The sequence below is a fragment of the Apteryx mantelli genome, chromosome 5 (genome assembly GCF_036417845.1).
Source record: "Apteryx mantelli isolate bAptMan1 chromosome 5, bAptMan1.hap1, whole genome shotgun sequence".
Lineage (NCBI taxonomy): Eukaryota > Metazoa > Chordata > Aves > Apterygiformes > Apterygidae > Apteryx > Apteryx mantelli.
The window spans coordinates 5,721,256-5,743,786 of record NC_089982.1 but is presented as its reverse complement, the minus strand read 5'-3'; the positions used below and the strand labels follow the sequence as shown (position 1 = coordinate 5,743,786).

Sequence of the window (22,531 nt, the reverse complement as noted above, 5' to 3'; positions counted from 1 at the left end):
TGGCCAGACCATGGAAACCTCCCCCACATGAGAAGACGTACCACAAACTTAGAAGTCACAGAAAGGAAGACATTTCTATGTCTCTAGATCATCTAACACCTCTGCATGGAGGACTTGTTGGAAGACCAGACTTCCCACACCAGGCAAGTGGTAGCAGAAAGGGGGACTCCCTTCAGAAGGCATCAACTGTTCACTGCCTCTGCAGCATCTCTTTCATCTAATTCTAAAGGTTCAGCCACTGCTGGGAAAGGTACAGCATTAAAACTAGAACCCTGACTTGATACAGTGCAGTAATGTGTCACTAAAAAGTACAAGAATTACATCTGCAGTCACGTTAAAAATGCTGTACCTTCTAAATGAAAAAGGTGAACAGATCTGAGAGGGGGAGGAAAGCTCTGTTAAAAACCTGGCTCACTGTAATGAAGTATTTAATTCCACAGACTTTCTTGAGAGTTCTTCGGAAACTCAAGCTTCCCCTCCTCCCCCCAATAGCTTTTAATACTTCTCTGAATTATTCTACCAAACATGCTTGCTATCAGAATTGAACTCCTATGAAGGAAAGGAAGCTTCCTTTTGCATAGCACAGTAACAAGTAGCCCTCCCAGAACAAAAAGGTTCAAGTTTTACTTTCTCATTAGCAAGGTCAGCCAGCTCCACAAAGCTCTTCAGTCTGATTTCAAAGTCGCTCATCAGCTTCCATTGATCTCCCTCAATTCCTACGCCAACCTTTTTAATTGTTTCATCCTCGAGCAGTCTTTTGAGTCCTTTTGGAAAACCTAAAATAGATTAAGCCCAAACTTTAGAAACTATACACTGAAAGACAACAGATATTCTAATGGAAATGACAAAATCCTAGCACAAGACCACTTGAGAAAGCCTGTTTTTTTTTTTTTTTTTGGTAAAGAGGGAAACTCTTGCAATACAGACAAGTAGGAAAGAAATACTGAAAATACATTCATTTTGTGTCTGAAAGCAAGTAAAGTCTTCTTTAGACTTCTATTTCATTTGTCTAACTCATCATCAAACCAGATGACAAAAAGACAATGTCTCTAGGGCAAAAAACATTTTAATCTACAGAATTGGATGCACATGAAACCAAATGCAATATTGTTTTACTATTTTCCACATGATATTCATTTCCAATTATTGCCCTTCTGTGTTCAGTGGAAACACTTTATACCGTTAAGTATGGGGAATCATCGGGAGAACAGACTTTGTGGTACATACTCAGTGCTAGCATGCCCCAGCTTTGGGCTGGTCCAAAACCAGTACGTTTAAAACACACAATTAGGCAACCAAATCCTCCACCTAGCCCAGATAAGTCAATCAAAAAGATAATAATAATAATCAGCCCAAATTGATCTCATGGCAATCCCAGATCAAAAGGTATTTTGAAGTTTTCAAGACCAAATAAAAGCACACAGCTTTTAAATCTTGTTTTCTAGAAGAAGAAACAGCCACAGGCACTTGATACCAAAATGAAAGCTGCTATTCCCCCCCCCCCCCCCCGATTTCATCAGCATTTAAAATTCACAGCTTCTTATTTAAGCATATCTCTTCAGGAACCCACAGTTGGATACCCTGAATCAGTCCCAAGTGTAATTCCAGTACCTACAAACATGCAATATTTCACAAATACAAAGCACTTAGGGTCTTGGTTGGTTTTGACTTCAGGTTTCACCTTTTCACTAAGGTAATAAACACTTATATATACCAGCAATGACATATGCATCACTGATCCTATTTTAAAGAATAATCTCCATGGTTTTATGGCTTCTGCTGATACTCTGTAGAGAGTTACAGAACTATAATGGGAATCAGCTGTACTGTGGACTGTGAAGTTGCAGGTCCAAACCCAAATGTTAGAAAATCACTATTCCAAAGATAAAACTGTGTTAGTCTGTGGCTGCAAAACGCAGACCTTCTTAAGTATGACACTGCCATAGTGCCTCAACCATAACAGACTCTGGAGGACCTTCTGAAGAGGAGATACATATGGAGGAGCTGAATTAAGGCATATAACATATGCAACTAACTTCCTGAACAAGGGCTTTTCACCTATCTAAGAATGTCATCACGAAAATCTTCAAGATAGGAACTTCCCAGTGGAGCACTACTGCTCCATTTCTGCCATGTCATTTAAGAAAAAAGTACTATATGAACTACAAAGGTCCAAGTTCAATACTACAGAGAGGCTACAATCTGAGAAACAGGCCACTTAAAAAAAAAAAATTTTTTTTAAAGGAAAGCAGTGACTAAGAAATGGAAAATTACAAAGAATTTTGCTAAAAAAAAATTAAATATGTCTCTCTGTAGGTAGAAGAGAAAAGTTGTTGGACTATATATACACTCACCACATTAAATAAATATATATATTTAATGCTGCTCTTATTTTTGCAACAAAATATGGTAAGTCCTGTCCATTTGACTAGGTCTGCCAACATTAACAGTCCTGTAAGTCAAACATTCTGAATAACCAGAAATTGGCTGTGGTTCGCGGCACAAGGTTTCTACCTCTGTCAGTTCAAAGTGCATCTCCTACTGCCATGAATGGAAGCTTTAGAAAATGACCCAGGCAGAAACACCATCTTCCACTACAACACGCTTAGCAGCGGCTCACATACAAAGAGCAGAAATGTTTTTTATTCTAAACGTGAAATTATTTGTCTATTTGTTGATGCCGTATCGTATCTCTTCTTTCCTTAGCTTCCTTTCCTCAAATCTCTTTTATGCACTCATACCTTTCTGCCTGCCAGATTGAATAGCCTCCAGCAATTAAGTTTTCCACTCCATTTGCTATAAATGACAAAGGATTGAATGCCACCATTTAAACTATCACTATTATACCTCAGCATACACACCCCAGGGAAATCAGAGACATCTCACAGGCATCCTTTTAATCTAACATTCAAACCAAAGGTTATAAAATTGCATTGGCTTACCCCCATTCCTATTTGGGAGCTTTTATTCACATACATAATGAGTTCAGACTCTGTTGGGCACCCCCCCACCTTCCCCATGGCTACATCACACCAGGTATTCAGAGTTCTTTGTGAAAACCAACGTCACAAAATGCAGGTATTAGGAACAAACAGCACAATGGCCATTTTTGACAGTTTTTGTTATTCAAGCCAAATTAAACAGTGAACCTAAATTTAGATGGCTGTGCTTCTCTTTATTTTGGCACAAAAAGACAACAACTCATCATAGGAACATGCAATTAACAAACAAACAAACAAACAAAAAAAACCTCAAGTGAAATTACTGTTCAGAACCCAAAAAGCTGTATGCTAGCATACAGTGCAGGAGTTGAGCTATGATCTCCTGACATACATAGGTAAGACATCATGAATAAATTCCTGTATTATAAGTGAGAGGAGGGAGAAGATGAATTCCCCCCCTTCCCCCATCAAAGGTAGCCTGAAATATTTGTTACTGCTCAAGGCCAAAGCTCAGATCAAACAACATGCAATGTGGCAAGTAACTCATGCCCAGACTGATAGGAATAGAGGAAGTACAGTACCTGACATTGAAGAGATGTGAAACAAGTAACATTTTTCCTCAGTTACACATATTTGGATTACAGCTATTTTTGCCATTTTTCCTTTAGTATATGATGGTGGCCATTCAATATCAAATCCAACAGCAGCCCCATCAGATAAACTCCCCCTGCAAAGAGATTGACATTCTTCACGTTTAACTGTCCTTCCATCAGTACTTAAAATATCAGACTTAAGTCATCATACAAAGATGTCTGCGAGAATTGCAGCCAGTACATTCTTCCTTTCACATGTATGGGTCACAGAAACAACTTTATGACAGTTTTCAGCATATAACCTCGTACAGCAGGTGGAATTCCTACTTCTTCAAAAAGCTACACAAAACCTTTCGAAACAGCTTGATCTCTGACAGATACTATTGCATGCAGATGGTAGGCCTCATGAAATAACCAGACACAAAAGGAGAAGGAATAGTTTATTTTTCCTTGAAAGTTTGCTCTTTTTTAGCCTACTGCACTGAAAATTTCAGAATTGAATAATTTTCCCAGAAAGATGAGTTGTGCTATCCAAAAAGAGAAAAAAAAAATTTGCATCATGAATTAGGATTTCTTCAAACATACAGTCCCCAGTCTTATGAATCCACATGTGCTCTTGATTTAATACAGTTCGTATTTCCTAGTTAAGTCACTGAAAATCATGGAACTATTTCTACCATGTAAGACAAATCTGCATCAGAGCTTGTACTGCACAATTCCATTTAAAGTGAGTGCAGGGTTCAACCACGGTATCTCCCAGGAAAAATCCAAATGCAAAACTACAATCGTACAGCACAAAGACATATTTTGAAAATTTCATTCACTGTGGATGAGTCAGGGATATCCCTCACAGGGATAATTGGTTGTCATGAGCAATAGCTTCCCTTTGTGCTTGCAACCACTGTGCTTTGCCACACATAACCTCTGGTCATACTGGCTATTTTGTTTTCTCTGGTTGACCTCTGGGTACACAAAATGCACAACCAGCAAGGAGAAGCAGACAGAGAAGAGCCAAGTCCTTTTCAGAGTGGAAAAACACACTCCAAAGAAACAGAGAAAGAGCTATTACCTGATATCTTCAGAGAGAAGGGAACAGTCACTGGCATCGTAGCTGTAAACGACGGAGCCACAGAACTCTAGGAATGGCAGCTCATCCTCCAGAACACTCCTGTGAATGTTAGACTTCTGTCGAACAACATTTGGAAGAGGGTCTGTTTCAGGCCACACATACCCTTGCTACAGAGATGCATCAGCACTACAACCATTAAATACTATCCCAAAGCTGTATCCCAACAAGTCTGAGACTCATCGTTACCAAAACCTTGTTGCGAAACCACACTCTGTATGCAGGGCTAGTACCACTGTCAACTAATAATTGGCTAATACTCCCTATCAGAAACTTTGGGTTCACTCCTTGATTTCTTTGCTAAACTCCAAATACTTGGACTGAAAGTAGGCAGACTGAATTTGCACCTCAATTTACCTTTTTTGGATTATCCAGCCAAATGGATTCAACTCATTTTAAAAAACAAGCATAGGAAAAAAGCGCAGTTTTGGTGTTGTTAAAAACCCTCAGTGCTATTTCAAATGCTGCAGCACCTCCCCACCTCAGAAATTTGACAAGGAGTGGCCTTTGAAGGTCATTGTGAAATTCATTCAAATTTGGTCAGATTATAAGCCTGAAGCACCTCCATTTGCAGGACAAATTCAACTGAAAGCAGTAGCTCACATGTCTGAGGATCTCCAAAATAAACTGCATCGCTCTGCGAGAATAGAATTGAGGTAATTCTCAATCAAGTCATTTGCCATCTCCTGGGTACTCAGCTCTGCAACTTCATTAATGTTCTTTTTACACCACATTTTGTGTGCAATGCACAGAAGTAAGCCAAGGGCAGCTCAACGATACTTGAAGAAGAGAATGCAGAAGAAGCAAAGAGCTACAATGTCTGTGGGTAAGCTGCAGTTGCAAAGGATAGGGCTACAAGCAAAGGCACCACAGGGTATGCCACAGCTCAGTTATCTACTTCCTTGGTCCTGTGCTTCTGCCAGTCCATTTCACTATATACTTAACACTGCCAGCTAGATCTTTGTGAAGTCTGTCATGCACTAAGTAAAATCCACAGATTTAAAACCACATGCAGTATTCAAATGGACTGATATTCTCCATCAACTGAATTCTGGTTTATAGTTTTAAAGCTTAAGCATACAAGAGAAGGTGAAATTGAACTTTCCAGTCAGTGCTGTTTTTTCCCAGAAGCCTAATTATCCAACATAGTTGACTCAGGAACTTACTCCAACTGCAAAATATCTGGAAATATTCACCTGCATGCAGAACATTCAGGTTGGTAACAAATATGCAAGTAAGCTATGATGACAGCAATAAATCTTAATATATGACACTTATCGTACTCTTTTAAGGAACAGAAAAAGCCTGTCAACCAAAAGCATCTCCCTTACATTAAACAGTTTATTAACACAGTTTCAGAAGTGATAAACAGCCTGGAAGAGGGAGATTTCGAAACCACAAGCAAAGATGCTGACAGTTTCCTGTTTACTCAAAGAATCATTTCCTCTGGTTAATGAAGGAGAGTTCATCAAAACCCTCTGCAAATAATTTTTTAGGCAACATGCTACAGTACACAGGTTGTGCCAGAGCGAGTGGAAGTCATGTTGTTTTCAGCTGACTTCTTTTTTAATCTCCATGTTACTAACTCTTTCTTCCCACTTTGTAGAGGAAAACTACTGAAGAGAATCTTCTGCTTTTCTTTCTTTAATTAGCCTTCTGATTGTTAATGTTCTTTCAGATCTTACAGCTTTTTTTTTTTTTAATGGAAAGTTTTATACTTAAACTGCTCATTTATGCAGAAAAAAAATACATCTAGAAACACATTAACTGCTAACACCAGAAATTTAGACAGAATACTGAAGACCAGTTTATTCTTCCAATACTTCCAGCCAACAAAGCCTTCTGAAATTCTGATTTTCTTCATTTGCAGAATTTCAAAATGCCTTACCAGGATAAACTCCTCTGTCAGACTATAATTTTCATTGAATTTTGAGCTCCCAAATTACATAGATGAAAAATACCCAATCTTTAGTGATGTATGGATGAAAATATTGAGTGGGCAATGCACTAAGAGCTCTGTTATACTTAGTACTTTCTGGCAATCTTGAACCTTAGTAAGAGTAGCACCTTTCTAAAGGAGCAAGAGGAACATCCCTGGGTTGATATTTTTCTTTTAGTTAAACAAGCTAATTAAAACAGAAATAAACTGTTCAAAAGTGCCTAATTACAGTTCATAGGACAAAACAACAGAAATCAGAAGCACAGGTCTAACTAAATATGTACAGGCCAACATTGTTTTATCGTGCTGCCTAAAAGAAGCTATATTTTCCCCAATGTGACAGCATACCTTTTTGTCACCCAGAATTCCCTCTTGGTTCTGCGCAAGCATCCACTGAGGATATTTATTCTGCAGAGTAGTAGTTAGCAAATCCCTTTCATTCATTTTCTCACATGTCTGTTTCTTTGTTCTCTTTCAAAGAAAAGTATTAGAAGAGTCAGTAGTTTGTACTGAGACAAGTTATTATGACTTTTTCCATTTTTAGACCAGAAAAAAAAAAATCATCCAAGACCACCACCCTGAACTTAAACACTCTGTGCACAAGAAAGGAGATCTACAGAGCTACCTGCACTAAAATGTGGAAGCACTTTACATAATAAAGAGGTATAGAAGAATAAAACAAATTAAAACAAAGAGAGAAAAGTCTTTGAAAGCCCTTCTGGGAGAAAGAAGATTCACTTTGGTTTTATGCAGAACACTGATTCAGATGTAAGAGTATACCTACTGCCATCTCTGGTCAACACAGCCATTGATAATTAGGTTAACATACCTTGGAGTAAATATATTTGCAGCCTTTCGTGAACAGCATAGGAACCTATAACTAGCTTAAAAGCATCATCAGTTGGGTTCACTGACCAGTGAAGGACGCCAAAGGAATACAGATTCAGAACAGGAAGGGGAAGACTCACACAAATATGTTTCCCAAGGGCTGCACACCCCACACACGACCTCAGAGCTGCAAGCACATCAAGAAGGCAAAAAAAACCCATACAGAATTGCTAGGGCCACCTAGAGCCAAACAAGGAGCAGGCTGCCAATCTCTCCAGTTCAGGGCGAGTAAGCAGACAGTGGCTGAGGTCACTTAAAAATTGGCCATGCTCAGACGTAAGCAAAAGGAAATCACCAGGTGGAGGCAGCCTATTCCCAGGGTTTCAGAGAATGGGGAGCATCCCCTGGAACAGGAGGGCTTTCCAAGGGGGAATTGGGAGAGATTTAAACTGAGGCTGCATGCTATCCCAAACTGCAGTGAAGTTCCAGCCCTGACAGCACTGCTTGCTGAGGTGGTCTTTCAGGGAAGTGGAACAGGACTTATTAACTGTGAGCAAGTCAAGTCAGAGGAATCGGACAGGAGAGACGACTCCCTGGACTGATTCAAACGTGATTTGGAAACCCTCTGGGAGAGGGGATAAAATGGTTTCTACAGACGACCAGTCACTCACTCTGCTTCCCCCCGCTAGTCTCCCATGTGGCCAGCACAGTTTAGCAACAAAATCAGGCTATTACTGCCCTGGTAACAACACCATACTGGAAGAGTGCACACTTACCTTGTAGATACAAACTTCACCCCAAAAGCTTGACTGCCCTTATCTCAACAAAATCCCCCGCTTCTGGCACCCGAACATTACATGTTCACAACTATAATGGGTGACAAACAGTAAGATTTTGCCCCTTGGTTTCCCAGCTGCCCCCTAGAGGCTCCTCACTTTCTCGTCTACCCGTTGGACTCCGCAGCTGCGCTTTCTTGCCAAGAGGAGAGCGGGAACCCTGGGCAAGCCGTGCTACTAGGGATCTCCAGCACTGCAGAATCTCTTTTGATTTCGGGCTGATAACCTAGACGAGGCAGACCTGTCCGCCTGGGCAGCAGCAGAGCCGGGCAGCGCCTCAGAGATAACCCCATAGGGCAGTGCCGTAGTCGCGCAGCCACAACGTAACTCCCTGCAGGACGCCTCAGCTCGAGCCCGTCTGCTCCTGGGAGCTGCAACCGCTGGAAACGAGAGTGGCCAGGAAGAGCGAGCCGGAGCAGGCCGCCCCACACCCACCGCCCGCCGGGCACCCACCCCCAGCTCCCGGAACACTCTCCATAAACATCAGCCACCGTCACTACTCACCGCGCACGGAGCCCCGCACTTCCTGGGGCGCACACGCTAAGCGTCAAGGTGCGCGCTTAATGCGTCACCGAGGAAGCCCGCCCCTCACCCCCCCCTTCTCACTGGCCGGCCTGTCTCGTCGAGTCGCGGCAGCGGGAGGTTACCCGAGGTGACGCGCATGCGCGGCGGGGCGGTGGCCCTTTGGCCGCGGGGCATTGTGGGCAGTGTAGTCCCGGGGCCGGGCGGGCCGCGCACCCTCCGGCGAGCCGGCGGCGCTCACCGCGCTGCCGCCGCCGCCGTCCTCGGCCGGGCGGGGGGGTGCGCCTGCCCGGGGCTTTGCGCGGCGGCGGGCGGCGGGGCTGCCGGCGGCGGGCGGCGGCGGCGGCTGAAGGGCAGTGGCGGCGATGGGCGCTGTGGGGTGAGTGACCGCCCCGGGGAGGCGGGGGGCGCAGAGGTGGGGGGGCCTTTGGGCAGGGGGCAGTGCTGGGGAGCAGGGAGGCAGACGGGTAGTACTGGGGGGCAGTGGGGCACTGCTGGGGAGCAGTGGGGGCAGCAGGGTGCAGTGCTGGGGGGTGGGGGGACAGGGGTTGCAGTGGGACAGTGTCGGGGGTAGTGAGGTCAGGGTGTGCTCTGCTGGGGGACAGGGCTTGCAGAGCTGGAGTGCAGTGGGGGCAGGGGGTGCAGTGGTGGGAGGCAGTAGGGCAGTGCTGGAGGATGGGGCTGCAGTGCTGGGGACACTGGGACCAGGGGCTGCAGTGCTGGGGGCACTGTGGGGGCAGGGAGTGCAGTGATGGAGGTAGAGGAGCAGGAGGTGCAGTGCTGGGGGGCACCACAGGGGCACAGGGGGCAGCGAGTGCAGTGTGGGAGGGCACTGGAGAAGGAGGTGCAGTGATGGAGATAGGGGAGCAATGCTGGAGGGGCCTGGGGGACAGCGCTGGGGAGCAGCACCTCAGGAAGGACACAGATGGGTCGTGGAGAGGGAATCCAATGCCCTAGAGAGGGCCCCTGTAGCAGTGAGCACAGAGCCAGGGGTCGTGGTGCCAGTAGAGGGCACGGGAGGGTGCAGAGACGGGGACCACTGGACAGGTCCCTAGTGCCAGAGGGGATGGGGCTGGGGGGAGTACCAGAGGGAGAAGGCCGCGGTGCAATGCACGGGGGGCATGGGGAGGGGTGCTGGATGGGAGCAGCAAGGGGTGCTGGGCAGGAGAGGGTCGCCGGGGCCTGTGGCATGAGGCTGGGGCACAGGGGAGAGGCCTGGCAGGCAGAAGCCCCAGGGGATTGTTCACGGCTTGCAGCATTGAGGCTGGGAGGTCGCTGGGAGGCAGAGTCGGAGCACTGGGACCTGAGGGGGATGCCAGGGCAGCAGTTGCGGTCTCTGCCGGCCGCCGTGCTGGAAAAAGTTCGCGGCAGGCGCCAGAAGCTGCTGCTGAGGGAGAGGGCAAGGCCTGCTCGCATCAGGGCTCCAGCTTGTGGGAGGGCGTCAGTACGTGGGACAGTGAGCAGGGACTGCCGGGGACAGTGGGAGCCAGAGCAGGGACAGCCTGGCATCCCTGCGCTGCGATGCTGTGTGTCGTGGCAGGAAGCAGGGATGCCGGCGTCTTTGCAGGGAGAGCTACACCGCGTGGAGCCACCACCGCCGAGACACTGAGCAGGCCCCCGGTGCTGATGTTGTCATCCGTGTCTCTGTTATGTATTATTTCCAGCTGATTGGTAAAGATGGAAAGAGGGAGAGGAGGAGGAGGAGGAAGGAACCTGGGAGGCTCAGGCCTGCACAGGAGCATTTATTCCCAGTCTCAGCAGCAGTACCACTACCCGTCCTCCTCTCAGGGGGGCTGCATGGAGATCCAGGAGCTGGCCTCCAAGAGGGTAGACATCCAGAAAAAGCGATTTTATCTGGATGTGAAACAGAGCTCCCGAGGCCGCTTCCTGAAGATAGCGGAGGTCTGGATTGGAAGAGGCCGGCAAGACAACATCAGGAAAAGCAAGCTGACACTCTCTTTGTCCGTGGCTGCTGAGCTGAAGGACTGTCTGGGGGATTTCATCGAGCACTATGCCCACCTGGGCCTAAAGGGCAGCCATGGCCACCGGCAGGAGCACAGCAATGGCAAAGAGCAGCACCCGAGACGGCGGCAGCAGCACACTCCTCCTTCGCCTCCGGTGTCAGTGGGCTCTGAGGAGCACCTGCACAGTGTTCTCAAGACGGAGTACATTGAGCGGGACAACAGGAAGTATTACCTGGATCTGAAGGAGAATCAGCGGGGGCGCTTCTTACGCATTAGGCAAACCATGAGTCGAGGACCTGGCATGATCGGCTACTTTGGCCACAGTTTGGGGCAGGAACAGACTATCGTCCTTCCAGCGCAAGGGATGATCGAGTTCAGGGATGCTTTGGTCCAGCTGATTGAAGAGTATGGCGAGGGGGACATAGAGGACCGACGAGGTGGAGGCGATGAGCCCCCAGAGCTCCCCGAGGGCACCTCCTTCCGAGTGGACAACAAGCGGTTCTACTTTGATGTGGGATCCAACAGGTATGGCATTTTTCTGAAGGTAAGTGAGGTGAGGCCACCGTACCGTAACACCATCACTGTTCCGTATAAAGCATGGACAAGGTTTGGGGAGAATTTTATCAAGTATGAAGAAGAGATGAGGAGGATTTACAACAGCCATAAAGAAAAAAGAATGGATGTCAGAGGGGACAGTGGTGAAGAGCAAGAGGGTCTCGAATAGAGTACATTGAACTGGCTGTCTGGCAAAATTTAGAAAAAAAAGGGAAAAAAAAGCAGAAATTGGTGTGAGGAACTGATCTAAAGTAATTTGAAGTTGCCCCTTTTTTTTGTAAAAAAAATCCTTTTTGGGTAGTTATTACTAGCTCCAGTACATAATGTTGCAGGAGTCTGGTTATCAAGTTAAATTACACTCAAAACATCTCTGTATTTCTTATGAAATACCAACCTCCCAAGTCTGTATGAGTCAGCTGCTTCAAGTGTGGAAGACTATGGAAGTATGCATATCAGCACAAAAAAAAAATTGACATTCTGACCTTTAAATAGTCTAGATAAGGCTTGTGTTGCACTTCAACATGATACAAAAAATCTCATGCTGAAATGTAGTGGTTTCTGCTTATGACAGATTTTCTGGAAATGAATTCTGTCTGTGCTCAGTCAAAAGGCTGGGAAGCTTAGCCATAGCGCATTTACTAAAACAGTCAACTTCATACTAACTGCTCATACATGTATGAGGAGAGGTAGATGTTTTGAAATTGGTATCTGCTGGTTACTGAGTTTGAAACAATATTCTGTATGGGTAAAATCTTGATAACTGGTCAGACCTTTATAATGCACTGGTAAAGGGTGGAAGACTTGTTATTTAATTTTGCGGTTTTATGCTGACCAAAATAACCTGAGTATCCCAGGATTGTGAAGCTGTGCTTGAGTTCTAAACCTTCCGAATTAATGGCAATGAATAATAATCCATTCTTCATCTACGTGTTCTGCCCTTGCGAGGCTGATTTTTTTTAATGCATTTCTCAAAATTTCAAAAGATATTTTTATAGTAGGGCTGTTATGGGTTCCAGCAAGCAGCTGTGAAGCAGGTGTTGAATGATTGCTGTTATTGAGATTCCAGGGTTCTCTCCCAAATGGGAGATTAATGCAGTTGTGATGTTAAAAGTGTGAGGAAAGCATCTGGGCATTTTTCTCCTCGTTCTGTGAGAAAGACCTTTTGGGGGGTTTGGTGCACCATTTGATTTGCATAAAAATGCATCTCGATCATATTTATCTGGAATACATTTTCAATGCCATGGTTAAAGCTGCGTCAGGTTTTCTGTCATGTTGATTTTACAGATGTTGTTATTACAAGGTAATATCCATGTGTCCTACCATCGCCTCCTTCCCACCCTGTCAAAGCTGAGGCTATAATCAAGGAGCTGATACCTGACTGCCTACTAGTAGGTCTGCAAAGTCCCACTGAAGACTGTCAGTCTCTGTAACATCAGTTTCACAGGTATCCCCTCTTGCAATATAAATCCTCTGCCCGGAGGGAAAATGGAGGCTTGAAGAAGGTTTTTCAGAATTCTTTGGCATTTCTCCACAGATAAATATGTATCATTTAAGGGACTTTCTTGGCCATTGGGGGATCAGTTCTCCTTCTGAAATCAATGGGAGTATGACTGAGCTCCAGATACTTTAAGTAACGTGTTGCCTACTTTTAAGATGTTTTTTTTAAGTATGCATTACTGTATCGAATCAGATATTTATAACTATGTGAATTGTTTTTTACAGAGTGGCCTCGTGTGCATGTGGACCAGCTGTTTTCTGATCCAACCATTACATGTTCTTTCTAATCTGTTTAGAAACAAATTTACCTGAAACCAAACCATTCTTCACTCTTAGTTTGAACCCACCTGTACACTGCATGGCCACGTGAAATCCAAATGCTATTCTCTGTTACGTCATTAACCATAACAGGAAAGGTTGGGTATGCGGGGGTGGGAACTAAGAGAATAATCTGGACTTAAGTTAGGATTCTAAAAGTAGTCAATTTGTTTTAACAAAAAAAAAAAAGAAAAAAAAAATATAAGCTTGCACCAAAGTCACCAAAGAACCTTTAGGAAAATGTTACGGTTGTGACAGGAAGTAAGAAAGTTAATTTCACTGTTTTAGGTGATATCCCCATTATGTAAAACCACATACAGCAGTTACCGCAAACAAGGATTTGGCTTAATGTCAAAACTACCATCCGTTTACGCGTAGATTGTTCTTTCAGGTACTTTTTAAATGGTATCAAAGGTTTGTCATTCCACCACTTGAACTGCTAGTGGACCGTGATGGATCAGCTGGAGGTTATATGGGTCCTGGTTCATTTTGGCTTTTAGGGCTTCAGTCCCAATGTTTTTAGCAAGTCAAAAATAACATTAAAATAAATTTGTATCATATTGTTGGTATGAAACCAGAGTTTAGCGAATGATTCGTTGATGCATAAGTTGGTGTATCGCTGACTGTTGCTGCCCATAACAGTGCCTGGAGCAAAGAGTAACTTAGCAGAGATTCCAACCAACAGGAGCTATGAATGTACAAACTTTTTACATGTGCTTTCCCTTTCATGTTCCTGTGTAGCATTCCTCCCCTATAAACTTGACATCTTCCAGTCAAAACTAAATGTTTGCCTCAATGAATAGTAAAAGCTCCTATGTTAGAATTTGCCTAAGTTACGCGTATGTTGTGAGTGATCATACATTCCATGTGTTCCTTTAAAGTTAGTGAAGAAAATGTTTGCTACATGCAAGGTGATTAAAAAGGTATCTTTTCTTCACAGATTAAAAAAAAAGAGATGCAAAATGGCTTTTGTTATTGCTATCCGCTTGCCATTTTGACTAATGGGTAACTAAATGCAGTCTGGTTGCATCTTAGTTAAACTGAGATCAGCATCTGCTTAAACCATTTAAAAAAAATCCTTTTCCTGTGTTCATTGATTGGCCTTCTAATTGCATTAGGTTATTGTAAATATGGCCCAGGAAATCAGCATCTACTGGCTACTGGGTGGAGCTCAATTCTGGTCCGCAGGTACTCTGTAGGATTAACTAATGCATTTACTCTCCCCAAGTGGGTTGCACCTTAGTATCTGAAACTGGATCAAGATCTTCAAGTTAATAGCCGACTACCAATGGGTAAACTGCAAGTGAACGGGTTTCCACAGAAATGTAAAGCACTGATGTTTGCAAATGTTGTCATTTGAGGATAATAACAGACTAACTCAAAATGTAGCAATGCAAGATTATAATGGTTAGATTTGGAAACGGGTTCCTCATTATTTTTGGCAGTGCGTTTTCAGCTTTTGAGGGCAGCAATAATGTACGCTGCTTGTGCGCAAAAGGGCCCAGTGCGATGCTTAGGAATGCTGAATTCTTAATGCATTTTAAATTTTCATTCTTTCTGCCCTAAAACTGCCATGTCCCTTAAACTTGAGAAAACACAAGCTTATTTGCACTAGAAAGAGCGGCCAAAAACAATTCTAGGAGGACAGGGTGAAGAGCGCCAGTCTGAACCTCTTTTTCTCATGAGAGAATTTCATATTTAAGCCCTTACCTCTGTTGCAAAATTGTATGGTCCAGGCCGAAAGTCTGTCAGTCCAATAATTAAATCATAATGCACTTTATATTGTGTAAATAATAGGAGCACATTTCTGCTAGTGGTCTGGTAGGGAGTGCTTCGGTAACGTACTCTAAGAAAGAAGTCGTCTCCTGCATGCACATGTCTGTTAGAGATCTATTGTTGCTTGATCCAGTTCCATTCATACGTTAGAGAAAGACAGGCACTGTATTAAAATCCGACCAAATCACCAAGAATCTGTTTTTTATTTTGAACTTTCAGAGCTGCTGAGCATCCACAGCTCTGGACAGCCTTCGCTGTTGTGGTGGATCCTCAGGAATTCTGTGCATCAGGCTTGAATGTTTATGTTGAGATTTAAGCATATGCTTTTTACCTGTGATCTTGACAAAGCTGAGTTCAGTCGCTCTGTGCTACTTGGCTTTCTCTGCCATTGGCACTGAAACTCTCGCAGGCCCTGGGAAGTTTATTCCAGGTGCAAGGGACTGTGTGGGCTTCTCCTGTGTTGCAAGGCGACAGTCGGTGTTGACTCCAGCCCCTTTAGCATGAGCTTGCTTTCTCGTTAAAGTACTATTACAGGAGAGCACTCGGGAAGAGTCAGAAAGCTTTCCGCACTGGTGCGGCAAGGCTCGCCCACAGGAGGTCCCAAAACCGGTGACCACATAGACTGTCCCACTTGACAAAATGCAAAAAAAGGTGACAAGACCTTGCAGAGATGTCCAGCCCGGGCCCTGCTGAAGCCCCAGCCTTGCTCTCATGCCGGAGAGAGGCTTGTTCTCAAGCAGTGAAAGGTAAAAACACTGACTCATAGCCTGGATGCGTATTTCGGATATGTTTCCTTGATGCGTGCGGTGTACTTTACCTAGAAAGAAGCTGCGGTGGTATTGGTAATATGCTCTTTGTCATAAACGTTTTATATGTATTCAATATATAAAAATTCATATTTACATATAGGCATTAATATATTTACGTGTGTATATTGTACCTTGTATTAGCTCGTAGCGAAATAATCTATTTATCTAAAGAACACAGTCTAAAGATGGGGCGTAAAAGGCAGTTTCTCCTACTACGAGTTTGGATAAACGTGTTATTTCACTGAGAGCTGTTCGCATGGTGTTTATCATGGCCCTTTTAAGATTTCTGCTTTTGAGTGCTTTCATCTGGCTTTCAGTGAAGGTGCAAGGGAAAAAATAGCTGAAAAAAGGAAAATCACATACTTTGAGGCGTTCGGTTGAACCAAGGGCTGTACTTAACTGACAGCTGCATGTACTGCAGGCCACATTTTAAAATCTGCTAACTCTGCAAACCTTTAGTACAATGTTCATAAAATCCCAAACGTGCCGTTAGTGTTAAAAAACTGGCCTTTATGCAAAGAACCAAGCAATTACCAAAATCAGTGTTGGCATGCTTTTTTTCTGCTACAGACATCTTAGTCTGATGATTGCATCATTTTTCTCCCGTGGCCTATTCGAGTGACCTAAACTCATGAGACAGAGAGCTGGTAGTGGTTAGGAAGCCTACTGCTCAGTGGACTTACAGCCCTTTTATGCAAAAGTGTAGTAATTTTTATAGCAGAAAAGGGTTTATTATTGTGTGTTTTTATTGTGGAGATCTTGTACCTTCTGGAAAATGAAGTAATAAGCAGGTTTTAGCTCCATTGCATTCATACCTTTTTGCTGTTCGTACCATACATATGTATGTACAATTTATACAATAATTCTTAAAGAAAAGTATACCTTCCATTTAATTTTCTATGCTGTTTCCTCCAAAATTAAAATGGCCTTTATTTTTAATTACTTATTTGTTGTGGTATTTAAAATTCACCTTTCCCCTCCTGCCACTCCATTCCCTTAGTTATCTAAATAAGTGTGAAAATATGGATTATACTTAACATATCATAACATATCATAAACTACTTCCATTTTAGTCCTCTTCATGGATGAATTCAGCAGAAATCTTGGAAAGATCACAATAACACAGCTAAGGATTTAGCAGTTTGTGTGGATGTGTATGTAATAATGAATATGTCCAATACCTGGACAAACATATTCACATTTGCAAACGCAAGTGACATTGTAGTCCAACAGCCTTTGCTGAAATAAATAATATTATTGGAGTTAATCCTAGCAACACGAGCACTTGCACTGCAGTGCAAAGCCAGTCCGATGTATCTCGCGCTGCTTTACATCCAAATTTTCCCAGATATGCTGTCTTTTTTTTCTCCCCATAGGTTTTGTGCATGTGGGAGAAAAAAGAGAATGTGGCCGTTCCCTGAGATTTCCAAGTAGGAGCTGTCTGACATTAGGAAGCTCAGACACGTCTTGCGCGCCCTGTCCCATCTGAGATTTCCCCCAAGGTAATGTGCGAGCCTGAAACATTTCTATAATTCCTCTGTAGGCTCAGACCTTAGGCCTCATCCTGCTGGATGGGCACTTTGGCAACAGATTTAAGCCAGTGTCCTTATACGAGTGGATGCCACAGTATCCACAAGTTATTTCTCAGTTGCTTTTCCATAGGTATGCCTATAGGGCATATTCTCTATTTAGCAATGACTGTATGTTATTTATATTATTAATGCTATCTGTAGTAGTCTCTTTGGTTGACTGCATTGTTCTTTTGTTTTTGTCTGGAGTCATTAAAATTTCTTTGCGTAGTTGCAAAAACAAAAACAAACAAGTCTGAGTATCTGGAGAAACATAAGATTTCTCTCCTACACTTTTTTGTTCTTTATGGTCGTGAAACAAGGGTTTTGTGAACTTTCTTTGTTTCCCTCTACATCCTAAGTGCTTGTAGTTTGTTATCTCTTAATCTGTTGGTGCTATGAAATCATAGCTGCCGACGTTCTTTATAGTAACTGTCTTGCCTAAAAACAGTTGAATTCTGTAGCGATCACAGGAAAAAGCCCCCGCCAGGGAACAAGGTGCTTCTGGACTCAGGCATTTTGAAAAAGTTAAAGCCAGATCTTTTATCACTATATCTCTTCAAAGTGTGCAGAAGCTTCAATAGGCTGACACAAACTTTTGGAAAGTCATTTTGGTGCTAGCAGCTGTCATTGTAATAGAATTGTTCTTCCTAATATTTTGTCACACCCATGTTCGGTTCCCCACCTGTATCACCATAAAGGCAACAAGATTTATTAAATCCAAATTCAAAAACTCCCCAGAGAACAATCTGTTCCATGATAGGTATAGGTAACTTGAATGGTTTGCACGTAAATTGAACATAGCAGTAGTGGCATGCAACACAAAACATGAACAGTAGTGTAGCCAAAATGGTGTGTTTTCAGTAAAATTCCAGCTGATGAAATATGGCAGATGAACAAATTGTAAGGTAGCTTTTCTTTGTGATGCTTAAAAGCATACCAAAAGCAGTTGTTTGGCCGGATTTCAGTGGGGCAGGTTTTCCTTCTGACTCTTTGAGCAATTCGCAGTCCAAGCGACACATCTGTTTCACAGGCCCAGCAAAGTTCTTCCATGCCTGGCTGGAGAAGCTCATCAGCCACAGCTTCTAATAATAACGAAAGTACTTTCTTCTCTGGCTACACACCATATTTGTGTTCTTCCATAGAGAAATATTACCTTTTTTTTTTTTTTTACATAAGTGAAAGTCATAGATGGCATTGATTAAAAATTGATTTTCCAAAAATGTCAGGTTTTAGCACTTTGATATCATTTTGGCATTTCTGCGATTAATGCAATTGGATTGTTCCTTCCACGTGCTGAGGCATCATTTTAAACATAAACCCCAAGCCTCATGGGACTTTTATTTATGTTAAATTCTGGACCTTTACACGCTGGATTTCTTTTCTGACCTTTTCCTGCTTGTTGTATGTGTTTTGTGTTTGTGTTGTATGCAGAGGTCCTGGCCTGGGGCACCCACTGGGGTGCCTGGGCACCACTCCAATAAAACTGTCATTAATGACACTCTGATTCCCCTTCCTCTTTGACAGGCTACCTCTAAATGCTTAAAGTGGTAAACGGGAATTGCTAACTCTTTAGAAAGTAGCCACTTTAAACTCTTTGCAGAAACATATTCTGTCTTTTAGACATCTCAGACCTACCCTATGTACTAGCAGTCAACAGGGAAGGATAACAGCTCCTGGGTTTTAGTTCTTGGTTAGAAATACTGCCAGTTAGATTGGTTCTTTAATCAATGTGGGGCAAATTTGTCCTGTAGGCAGAAGGACTTTGTGTCTAGCTGTTTCTTAATCTTGGTAATTTACCATAGGTGGATTAATTTGGGAAAAAGATCACTCTTCATGTCAGTTGATTGAAGGCAGCTAAGGCTTTCTGCCCAACCCCACTAAGCACAGTGCTGATATAACATCTATGAATTTATGTATGTAAGCACACAAATTAGCATAGAGGGGAGAGAGAAATACTAAAAAATATATATATACAGGTATATATATAAAAAACAGTAATCTTTTTCCTGTTTCCGATAGGTCCTTCACTTTTGATATCTTAAAATTTTTAAATGTCATCTTTTCCATTTTCTACATCAGATATGTCCAACAAGCGATATGAGCAGGGAAACAGATCTCATAAGCAATATCAGCTGAGTATACTATTAATGCTAATCCTTTACAAGTTGCGTACAATAGACTCTCCATCTGAAAATGGCAGAGAGGCTGCAGGGTAAAAGCACGGGTTAATCCCCGGATCCTGTGCATATCCCCATCTGGTCATGTTTTTAGTGTGCGCTGTTGGCAAGGCACAGCGGGAGCAGGGGAGTGAGAGCAGAGTGAAGCTCTTCCTTTGAGGTAGAGGAGGGGAAAGGGAGTGGGGGGAGAGCAGCATGGGCATGACTTGTGCTCTGGGGAGCTGTGAGGCATGGTGACTGGTGTCTGTGATGCCAGGAATCGGTAGCGCCATTGGTACTGGAAGGTGTTTGCCCGCAGAATGGGGCAGAGTGCCCAAATCCCAACCCCCCTTGCAGGGACCAGGCGCGGGTCTCCTGCCACTTTGGGGCATGTCTGTCCAGCAGTAGTGCACTGCTTCTGGGTGGTCGACTAGTCCAAGATTCTGCAGTCCTGTGGGCCTGAAGCATTTAGTCTTGCCAATAAATCCTATCAGGGCCAAGTTGGTGCATGTGATGGAAATACTGCTTTTCACTTTGCTTTTCGCAAGACTCAAGTAACTTTACATTTACTTTGCTAGAGGAGACTTAGGCTTGCACAGGGTACGTGCAGTAGCTTAGGGGAGCATACAAGGGTTGGTTGCCTGCTAAGTTTGCTCACGCATCTTGATTTATGCATGATTTTGTGTGCTTTTCACAGGAGCCTTGCTCAACTCACTGCTTAATGCTCCATGAACTGTTTGGGACTATGTAATGGAGGACAACATTATCTGTAGGGTGGCTGCTCTTTTTTGTTGCAGAAGAAGAAAGGTGTGGCAAAAGCTGGAAGAGATTAGAGGGAAAGAAAGGATGATCCCTGGTGAAAGCAGCTTTCAAGAAACAAATTCTGTGCCTGACTTTGCAAAAGGGTTTGTGTCAGTTTGCAACACTTTGCAGATGATCACCCCATGTATAGCCTGATTTTTTTTTCTGGACGCCAGTGTTGGTACTCCGAGGTCTGATGTGCAGAAGTGGTAGGTGTTAATGGCTGTTGAAAACTGTGCTTTCAACAAGCAAAGTGCTGTATAATTGCAAGTACTGTGGAAAATCTGTCAGCATCTCAAGCTAGGCCCTCCTGATAATGGAGACTGCATAATTTTGTCTTTATTCTGCCTGTGCCTGTGTTCCCCAGTGATCAGATGGGGTGACTGATACCTCCCTACCTCAAAGGGGTATGATAAAGATAAGTTCATTTGACTTTGGAGTTTGTGAGATGATCAGTACTGATAACCTCCAAAAGCAAAAGCAAGAAGAAGAAATTTAGTGAGGAACATACTGAGTAGATATTCATGCAGTGTTTGGAAGGTACACATAGGTTAAGTTTGGATTGTGCACAGGATGGTGGATGAAAAAGAAACCTGTATGCTGGAGGAGAAGGGAAAGTTGTAAGAGATAGCATAATTAAACTCTCTATGCATATGTCCAAAGGTCAGAATTGAAGTTACTCAGTCCTTAATTCTGGCACCTCCTGACTTGATTGCTCAGTTTTATGGCTTTTTTTTCTCTGCTGTTTTGTATGAAACTACATTGGCATGCTGTCTTCTCACAGAAAATGCTGGGTCGTTAAACAGTTCTGACTTGCTGGTGTTGAGCAGAGCCTCTCCTTTGCCTCAGACTTCCCTTGTCTTCCACAAGACCATGAGAAGTCCAAGGATGAGGAGGGTGAGAGGATGTTTTATAAGGTGTATTAAAATAGTGCTGGCAGGGCTGTCAGCTGTGTTCCCCCGTTCAAAGGTGGGACTGGCTAAGCCAAACCATTCCTTACCCTGGTTTTCAACCCAGCTGGCACTCAGCAGTCTGCAGAAAGTTAAAAGAAAGTAATTCAGTTGACACTAAACTTAAATTTGCTATTTGATGGTCCTTACCTATAATAGTATGTTTCAGGGTCTACACAGCAAAGAGCATCTATATTTTTTCCAAGTTAAACAATTGGTCAAATCAGCTTTTCAAGATCTCCAGTGATGGAGATTCAGAGCCTACTGTTAGATAATGTTCCTCCTATCGAACCCATATTTCACTTGCTACCATCTAAGTCTGTTGCTTTTCATCTTTCGGGCATGTTCTGTGAGAGGAGATCTGGAAACAGTTTGTTCCCTTCCTTGTAGCAGCACTTTTACATAATCAAAGACTGTTGTCAAGTCTCTCCTGCATCCTTTCCTAAGCAAATACAAAGCCTTCCACCAAGGGTAATTTTTAGCCCTCATCTAGTTCTTGTTGCTTTATCTAGACTTTTTCTGATTAGTCCATCTCTTTCTTGAATCCAAAACTGGGAAAAGTACCTTCGCTGCAATCTTACCAGGTTTGAGCAGAAGCAGTACAAGAAGCAGTTTGAGCAAACAGTACAAGGGCTTGTACACCCCAAATGCTGATTTTTTGCTACAGCACCTCATTGACTCGTGCACAGTTTATAACTGTGTCCTCCCAAGTCTTTTTGGTAGAACTGCTACCAAAACAGGCATTTCCTACTCCATATCTGTACAGAGGCTTTTTTTCAACTTTAACACAGAAGCTTGCATTTATCCTGAGCTAGTTGCAGCTTATCATTTTCCAGATTGTTTCTTGAGCTTGTCAAGATCAATCTCAGTTCTAAATCCATCCCTCTCTGTGCATCCAGTCCTGCCCAAGTATGTGCCATCTGCAACTTAAATCGTTCTTACCCATTATCAAATCATTGAGTCAGACAGGGAAGAGTTCAGTACCCTGGGCAGACTTCTTCAGCACCTCACTTGATGCATCCTGCCAGATCAACTGTGATACTAATTAAAAAGACTAATTACAGAAGTCATAACCACTTTCTCCATGAGGCTGTGAATTTTTCCAACTGCTGACTTTTGTTTTTCCCTGCTTTTTCCAAATAGGCCATACAGAATCTAAACAGTAGTTCTTGCCCTTCTTTAGTAGTTTTAGAATACTATAAAAATACCACAGTACAAATTTTACACAAAACTTTGTGATATACATCTTTTTTGTACATGGTAAGGCAGCAGAACACCATCTAACATTTATGCCTCTGCTTATATCTAAATAGGACATAGAAGAATAGCCAATCAACAAGCATTCTCC

At 43.2% G+C, this 22,531-nt stretch overlaps 2 protein-coding genes across 12 annotated transcripts in view; one reads left to right on the top strand and one right to left on the bottom strand.

Moving 5' to 3' along the window:
• The window catches only part of WRN (WRN RecQ like helicase), a 49,366-nt gene extending 40,567 nt beyond the window's left edge, over positions 1 to 8,799 (bottom strand). For 2 of the 4 annotated variants that reach the window (XM_067297368.1, XM_067297366.1), the window contains exons 1-4: positions 6,949 to 7,068; positions 4,605 to 4,720; positions 3,524 to 3,669; positions 628 to 776 (exon numbers count right to left, since the gene is read on the bottom strand). In XM_067297368.1, coding sequence (XP_067153469.1) covers positions 628 to 776; positions 3,524 to 3,669; positions 4,605 to 4,720; positions 6,949 to 7,044 — 507 coding nt within the window. In that variant the 5' untranslated portion in view covers positions 7,045 to 7,068. Of the gene's footprint in view, positions 1 to 627; positions 777 to 3,523; positions 3,670 to 4,604; positions 4,721 to 6,948; positions 7,072 to 8,363; positions 8,408 to 8,768 lie in introns of those variants that run through there. The other 2 variants (XM_067297365.1, XM_013955157.2) reach the window with 2 other exon arrangements.
• Positions 8,800 to 9,088: 289 nt separating this feature from the next.
• PURG (purine rich element binding protein G) overlaps positions 9,089 to 22,531 on the top strand; it is a 31,002-nt gene continuing 17,559 nt past the window's right edge. For 5 of the 8 annotated variants that reach the window (XR_010884318.1, XR_010884315.1, XR_010884317.1 and 2 more), the window contains exons 1-3: positions 9,089 to 9,165; positions 10,451 to 11,275; positions 17,082 to 17,207. Coding sequence is in view for 3 of the 8 variants with exons in the window: in XM_067297362.1 (XP_067153463.1) it covers positions 10,464 to 11,474 (1,011 nt within the window). In the remaining 5 variants the exon portion in view is untranslated. Of the gene's footprint in view, positions 9,166 to 10,450; positions 11,780 to 17,081; positions 17,773 to 22,531 lie in introns of those variants that run through there. The other 3 variants (XM_067297364.1, XM_067297363.1, XM_067297362.1) reach the window with 3 other exon arrangements.